At 61.3% G+C, this 7,500-nt stretch overlaps 2 protein-coding genes across 2 annotated transcripts; both read left to right on the top strand.

The window, feature by feature from the left end:
* Positions 1–835: 835 nt before the first annotated feature.
* On the top strand, positions 836–3,319 carry LSCM1_03311 (uncharacterized protein; the record flags this gene model as incomplete). The annotated part of the gene is made up of 1 exon (XM_067320856.1): positions 836–3,319. The coding sequence occupies one exon, from the start codon at positions 836–838 to the stop codon at positions 3,317–3,319; it is 2,484 nt and encodes an 827-aa protein (XP_067177466.1).
* Positions 3,320–4,046: 727 nt separating this feature from the next.
* LSCM1_03310 (uncharacterized protein) lies at positions 4,047–4,985 on the top strand (the record flags this gene model as incomplete). Its single annotated transcript, XM_067320855.1, has 1 exon — positions 4,047–4,985. The coding sequence occupies one exon, from the start codon at positions 4,047–4,049 to the stop codon at positions 4,983–4,985; it is 939 nt and encodes a 312-aa protein (XP_067177465.1).
* Positions 4,986–7,500: the final 2,515 nt, after the last annotated feature.

The raw sequence follows: 7,500 nt of genomic DNA, 5'->3' as shown, positions 1-7,500 counted from the left end.
CTCGTACCCTGCCGCGCTTGTGGGTGCGTAGTGCACCGCGGCCGCACTACGCACAAGCACGTGGTATCAGCGCTATAGAAAAAAATGGCGTTCGGTCAAGTGTAACGGTGCAGCTGCCTTCGTGTAAGCGGCAAGAAAGAGGAGGGCACAGGCAATGGGCCCGCACACAAGGGGCTCTGTTTTATGTGTGTGTGTGTGTGAGTGCGCTTTACATCAGGGATGTGGTGTACGTCCAAGTCGATCTGCTGCTATTCCCCCACCACCACCACCACCACCCCAACTGCACACCTCACCCCGCCATCCGCTCACCGTTGCCTCTACCTGCTGCACTGTCTGTCCAAATCACTGTTGCTGTTGACTCCGCCATTCACTGCCGGGTGCGTGCACGTTTTTGCCATTGTCTGGCCGGAGCACAACGTAGATAACGATTCGTTCGGAGGACACCTCGCGTGCGGTATTCACCAGACACACTTTAATCTCGAATATATCATATATATACATATATATATATATATATACGCACACGCATCACAAAAAAAAGTCATCTGAGCGCCGCATCCCTGCGGCTGCCGCAGGGACTGTTATAGAAAGGATTAGGCTCACACTCGCGGGCATTCGCAGTTTCTTGCGAGCACCATATATATAGAGAGAGAGGGCGTTCATTCACCTCGGCGGCTGCTCGCGCACGGAAGCGTCGCCTGTGGTCGGCGCCCACTGCTCCTCTTCTTGATTTGCCTGGGGTGGTTGCCAGTGCCCTCTCCTCCACACTGGGTGGTGCGTACGTTTATGCGCGGGCCTGCATGTGCGTGTGTGTGTGTGTGTGTCGGTGCGCAGCATGTCCTCACCGCGTGAAAGCATCTCGCCGGCGCAGGCCACAGTGAGCTCGGGAGAAGGGCACTCTCTATCGACTGAGCAGGTCCCTACGGCTGACCCACGGAGCGGGCAATCTGCCATGGTGATGGACGCGGCACTTGCTGGCAGTCCATCCCTGTCGTCAGCGGTGCCTCGACCCAACGAGTTTGCTTTGCCTCGTCGAGACACAACGGCGGGCAGCTCTGGCGGCCCGCGTGCCATTCCATTCTACGCCGTCGCGACATGGACGACAAAAGAGTCGAGCAGCGGTCACATTGGTGGCCAGCAGCGCCCCTCTTCGGCCACAGTGCTGGCAAGGGCACACACTGGCCCAGGCACGTCCTCGCGAATCGGCTCAACCGTGAGCGCGAGCGACCCCGTGTCCGGCGCCACCCCTCTGCGCCCCATACGGGCGGATCATGAGCTTCCTGGAAGACTGTTCGGCGCGCCCGGGGCCCTGCGGCAGAGCAGCGGTCGAGAGGGAAGCCTGGTGGATCACCGAAAAGGGTCATTGCCTAGCATTGGCGCCTCTGCTCCCACGACGACTTCCCGCTGCGATCCCGCAGGGGGGCAGGAGCATCCCTTCGACGTGAGCCCCGTCGATCGACTCACCAGCGCCAAGGCCATGCGAAGCGGCGGGCAGCCCATTGAAGATAGTCTTTTCTACGCCGACGTACTCTTCATGTGGATGGGCGTGGACCACACACAGTACTTCACCTACGACCCCAGCGCCGACGTGTATCAGCTAGCGCCGGGCACGGGTGGCGCCGTGCAGCAGCAGGCTGCCGAAGTCTTTCAAGAGTGCGGCGTGCTGGCGCGGCACATTGACGTGGGACTCCGCCAACCGAGCGCCTCCGGTGACTCATTCCTTCAGCAGAGTTTGCGCAGTGCGCTGCGCCGGCAGCTAACGCAGTACCACTACCTCGTGTCTATGCTGCGCGAACGGCGCAACCCGCCGCTGCACATGGGCGACCTCGTTGTCGCCTACAAGCGCGTGCACCCCAAGTTATGGGCGATGGACTGTGTCCTCCGAGAAACGCAGCACGTAAAGGGTGGAGAGTTGGCCTCCAGGATGCAGCAGCTCGTGCAGCACGGCTCGCATCGCCTCGCCTCCTTGCTGCACGACATCTACATCGAGACGGTGAGCCCACTATTGCACATGACAGTAGAGAGCATTACAAAGGGAGACGTGTGCGACCCGATGCGCGAGTTCTACATTGTGCCGGTGGACAGCATCGACGACGCGGCGGAGAACTTTTGGGTCGCCAAGTACGTCCTTAACACGAAGATGCTGCCGAAAACTGTCCCAGAAAGCGTCGCGCAGGACATCTTGCTCGTCACCAAAAATATTCGCTTCATCCTCCACTGCTGCCGCGCCAAGCAGTGGAGGATGGACCCGTCGCTTATTGCCGAGGCAGAGCGAGCGACGTTCGATACATTGCCGGCGGTTGTGCACCGCGCGCTCGTCTTCACCAACACGGCGGTGCTTCGGCTCATTCGAGAGGAATTTCAGCTGCACGGGGTGCTGCGACTGGTGAACGCCTTCCTCTTGGTCGGCTACGGCGACTTCTACGAGCTGCTCATCACAAAACTGGAGCCGATCCTATCCAAGATGAGCAGTGCTGTCCTGCTGTCGGTGGTCCGAGATCAAGTGCAGAGCGCGCTAGCCGAGATAACCCCGTACGCAAAGCACCTCGACATCGACCGCTTTGCCCTGCTCCAGTGTGAATTGGTGAAGGACGAGGCAAAGCTCGGCTGGGACACGTTCGTCATGACATTGCCGGTGCCCTCGCCCCTCAACAACATCTTCGACCACGGCGCCATGAAGGTGTACCGCCGACTCTTTCGTATGATGTTCCGCGTGAAGGTGGCGGAGGTGGCGCTGAAGAGGGCGTGGCGGCAGAATGTGGTGCTGGACCGTCTCATCAGCAGCGTGCAACGCACCATGCAGGAGAGGTCGGCGTGGCGCGAAGTCGCCTCTGATGCGCATCTCCTAGGACTGCAGCTCAACCACTTTGTCAATAACCTGTGGTCCTACCTGGTGGCAGAGGTGTGCACCGTGGCTCAAGATCTTCTCCTCAAGGCGGTGGAGCAGTGCGCCTCCATGGACGACATCCGCTCAGCGCACAATGCGTACTTGGCCTACCTGACGCAGCGCTCGCTGTTGCACACAGACTGCGCAACGATTCGCATGAACGTGGAGAACACCCTCACCATTGTGCGGGAATACTGCGGATCGCAGGCGCTGCTCGCATCCCTGTTACAGCGCGGCTCAGGTGACCTGTCCACCGTAAAGCGGCAGTATCAGTCTCTCACCGACGACTTTCACCGCGAAATGTCATCGCTCCTGACAACGTTGGAGGAGCAGCACGTCCACTTTGGATTTCTCAATTTTCTGCTGCTGCGGCTCAACTTCAACCGCTTCTACCACGACAGCTCCGACACGGCGTACAACACAGAGTTTTAGCCCCGCAACAGACAGCTCACGTTGTCAGGGGTGGAACGCATGCAGGCAAAGGCACCCCCTCCCTCCCCCATCTCTTCCTCTACAGGGCCAACATTCGCTAGACATCCGTGACTGCGCTCCCCCCATCTATGCACAACCACGCCAACAGGGAGCACCTGAGTGCCAGGCGCGCCATAGCCGCATTTCCTCCCCCCTCCATGAGTCCCTGGAGGCTCCCCGACCGGGCCGCTGCGCCCTTTCCTAATCCTTCTCAAGGACGGCAGTTACAACAACCGTTCTCTTCTTCAATGAGCACGCGTCTGCATCTTCGGGCGTGAGTCGAAGCACGTGCGCCTCATGCGTCGGCTACCCCCATATTCGCTGTGCGCTGCTTACCCACAGCACTCCTCGGCGAGGTCGGGGTGAGGCCGAGCGTGTGTGTGTGTGTGAGCCACTGCGGATGGCGCGCCCTCGCTCTGAAGCGCCGAGGTGCGCGGCGTGCGGGCCCATCCGCGACCCCTCTCGTACAGGCACCCTGTCGTGCTCTCTCGCATCTGCATCCAATGATGGCCCGCGACCCTCGCGAGTGCGCGGCAGCTGCAGCCCCGCCCCCCTCCCCCCCTATACCCATCCGGCCTCCACATATCTGTCCTCCCCTCCCTATCCGCTTTTGCTTTCCCCTCGGCACACGCGCCCCCTCCCTGCGCATGCCGTAGACACGCTTCTTCTCACTCCACTTCGCTTCACCATGAACTACGAGGGTCACCTGAAGGGCCACCGCGGATGGGTCACCTCCCTGGCCTGCCCGCAGCAGGCCGGGTCGTACATCAAGGTGGTGTCGACGTCGCGCGACGGCACGGCCATCTCGTGGAAGGCCAACCCCGACCGTCACAGCGTGGACAGCGACTACGGTCTGCCAGACCACCGCATGGAGGGCCACACCGGCTTCGTGTCGTGCGTGTCGCTGGCCCACGCCACCGACTACGCGCTGACCGCGTCCTGGGACCGCTCCATCCGCATGTGGGACCTGCGCAACGGCCAGAGCCAGCGCAAGTTCCTGAAGCACACCAAGGACGTGCTCGCCGTCGCCTTCTCGCCGGACGACCGCCTGATCGTGTCCGCGGGTCGCGACAACGTGATCCGCGTGTGGAACGTGGCGGGTGAGTGCATGCACGAGTTCCTGCGCGATGGCCACGAGGACTGGGTGAGCAGCATCTGCTTCTCGCCGTCGCTGGAGCACCCCATCGTGGTGTCTGGCAGCTGGGACAACAACATCAAGGTGTGGAATGTGAACGAGGGCAGGTGCGAGCGCACGCTCAAGGGGCACAGCAACTACGTCTCCACGGTGACGGTGTCGCCAGACGGGTCGCTGTGCGCGTCCGGCGGCAAGGACGGCGCGGCGCTGCTGTGGGACCTGAGCACCGGCGAGCAGCTCTTCAAGATCAACGTGGAGTCGCCCATCAACCAGATCGCCTTCTCGCCGAACCGCTTCTGGATGTGCGTCGCAACGGAGAAGTCTCTGTCCGTGTACGACCTGGAGAGCAAGGCCGTGATCGCAGAGCTGACACCGGACGGTGCGAAGCCGTCCGAGTGCATCTCCATTGCCTGGTCTGCGGATGGCAACACGCTCTACTCCGGCCACAAGGATAACCTGATCCGCGTCTGGTCCATCTCGGACGCCGAGTAGTCGCTGCGCACCGCTGGTGCCTGACGGCGTGGTAGGCGAAGGAGTAGGCGCGAGCGATGGAGGGAGAAACGCGGGGGTCGCCCCATCCTCGGGATACACGCTGGTTGTATTGGCCTTGGGTGGGCGTCTCGTCCGCCGCGCGCTCGCCTGTCTCCCCCCCTCTTCTCCCCACCCCTTTCCTTCCGGGCATTCAATGCGTTGCTGCCTTTACTGCGTGGCACGTTTTCAGGCAAGCGCACCGCATGTCCGCGGAGTCGAACGTCGGGGAAGAGGGCTGCGGAGGTTCGCCTTTGGCAGAGGCTGCTCTTCTGGGCACATCTCGGTAGCCGCTCTTTTCGGTTCCTCACCCTCCCTTTATTCTATCCCTCTTCCCCATTAGCCTCGCCCTCGCTGCGGACACTCGCACTCGCATCAGACGGCGTGTTGGCGAGGGAGTCGAGAGAAGAAGTCGGCAATGGGAGAGAGGGCTGGAGGAGGTGGAGGGAAGAAGAGGCACGAGAGAGAAAGCTGTCTTTAAGTTTAACCGTTGTACGGACGGGGCGGACTGCAGGTGCTCGCGGACACTCGGGCACAGATATCGACGCGTGCGCCTCGCACGTGTGCCTCCCCTCTGCGGTGTTTATTTCTCCCCCCTCCCCCTCATTTCTCTTCCCTAAAAGCAAATTTGTGGAAACGCTCCATGTCGTGAAGCCGAGGGGCCGACGCAGGTGCTGGCGGCGATGGCGCTAATGTGTAGAGTGTGTCTACTCATGTCTCTCGCTGGGACAGAGGCGCCGAGGAGAGGCGACGTCGGCGCACGGGTCGCATGTGCCTGTCGGCGCTATCCCGCGCGTGTGTGCTGCGGTGAGGGCGGGAAAAGGCAAACGACTTGGACAGTCTCGTGTGCTCCCTCCGGCATCCATCACAGCACCTGCACCCTCCTTTCGGCGCTATCCAGCGCTGCACTCTGCTGCGCCGATGCCCTCAGTGAGCTCCCCCCTCCCTTTCCCAGTGCCCGGTGCTCGTCTCGAACATCGTATCCGTCTCGCTTCTACTGCTGCGTGTTAGGCTTTTCCTCTCTGACTCTCTGCAGGCGACTCTGTCCGTCACAATCTTCTGCGTGGACGACGCGTGCCCCTCCCCCGCCGACGTGGACCCACTCAACCACACTCACACCCTTCCCTCGTCATTTGGTGTGCAGGGAGGCTGCCCTGCTCCACAGCCAACGCCTACCCGTCGGCGCAGCGGACCACACACGGTCTCACCTGTGAGCGAATCACCATATCCTGCGCGTAGAGAGCCGCTCGCGTGCAAATCTGCACTGTATTCCGCGGTGATGCTCCCCCCACACACGCACACACACACACACTCCACAATGGGTGAATGTCTGGGGCGAGCCTCATGTCTCTGACGCGGGGTGGTGTCCCATTTCCCTTCCCCCGTTGAGCACTCCGTCTCCGCTCTCTTCTAAACTCTGCGCATGCACCCTTCTCATGGCGCCCTCGATCTCACCGAGTCTGCAAGCATACCAACCTTCTCGAGCGCTAGAGGCAGAGTGAGGCGGGGGCGGCCAGAGGGGGATCTGCTCGGCTGCTGGGCTATCCGCTTTTGACGTACTCTGCCCGCTGCTTTACAAGCTTGTCGCTTACCAGTCATGTTTGCTTGTGGCGACAGTCCTGACGCACCGGAGAAGACACGACCCGATGACGCCCACCCACCAGGGTCCCTAGCGCCCAACCAAAAAGGCAGCGGGGGGGTGCAGGGGCATAACCACAGGAGAGCTCATCCGCCCGCGACTGGCCGGCTGCGCGTCTCTCAATGAGCGCGAAAAACGCATCAAGCAAAAACGTTCCTATCGATGCCGCGCTGATCTGGGAGCGGGTGCGCACAGTTATGCGTACGCACATCAATGTGTAGATGCCTCTTCAGCAGCGGTGCTAGAAACAGCACGACGAAAGGACTCCCGCGTGCAATCAGGAGGAGGAGGAGGCAGGCGTTGCCACCACCACCCCTCCTAGCGTCGAAGAAGTTGATTCGTACACAGTGTAGACCGAAGGAGGGCATATCCGCCGCCGCGCACAGAAAGATGTGCGATGGCAATGCTGCCGTCTGCTGGAATGAAAGCACGGGAGAGGAGGATGGCGCGCACACATCCAACGGGGGCAGCTGATCCACACGCTATCACTCACAAGGGGAAGAAGGCGAGGTGATGAGACCGACTTCTTCTGCCCTTGCCCTCTCTCCGCACCGGGGGCCAGTGGGACGAATAGCCCTGAGGGCTGACTACGCGAGATCCCCCGCTGCACGAATGGCATCGACGTGACCGCCAAGGGAGCGAAGATGCTGAGAAGATCATTGATTTCACCGCCGCACAGTGGCTGAAGCACCCGATCGGCATTCGGGTCCCCCTTCTAGAGAGAGGAGGAGGAGGAGGAGGGGCTCGTGATGCATCAATAAATATCCTTACTGGTACACATTGTTCGTCGAGCGCTGCATCTAGCTAGCGCACCATAGCCGCCCCGCCGTGCCACTCCTC

The sequence above is a fragment of the Leishmania martiniquensis genome, chromosome 28 (genome assembly GCF_017916325.1).
Source record: "Leishmania martiniquensis isolate LSCM1 chromosome 28, whole genome shotgun sequence".
NCBI classification, from domain to species: domain Eukaryota; phylum Euglenozoa; class Kinetoplastea; order Trypanosomatida; family Trypanosomatidae; genus Leishmania; species Leishmania martiniquensis.
The sequence above is the reverse complement of the archived record's forward strand: the minus strand, read 5'-3'. Positions and strand labels throughout refer to the sequence as shown.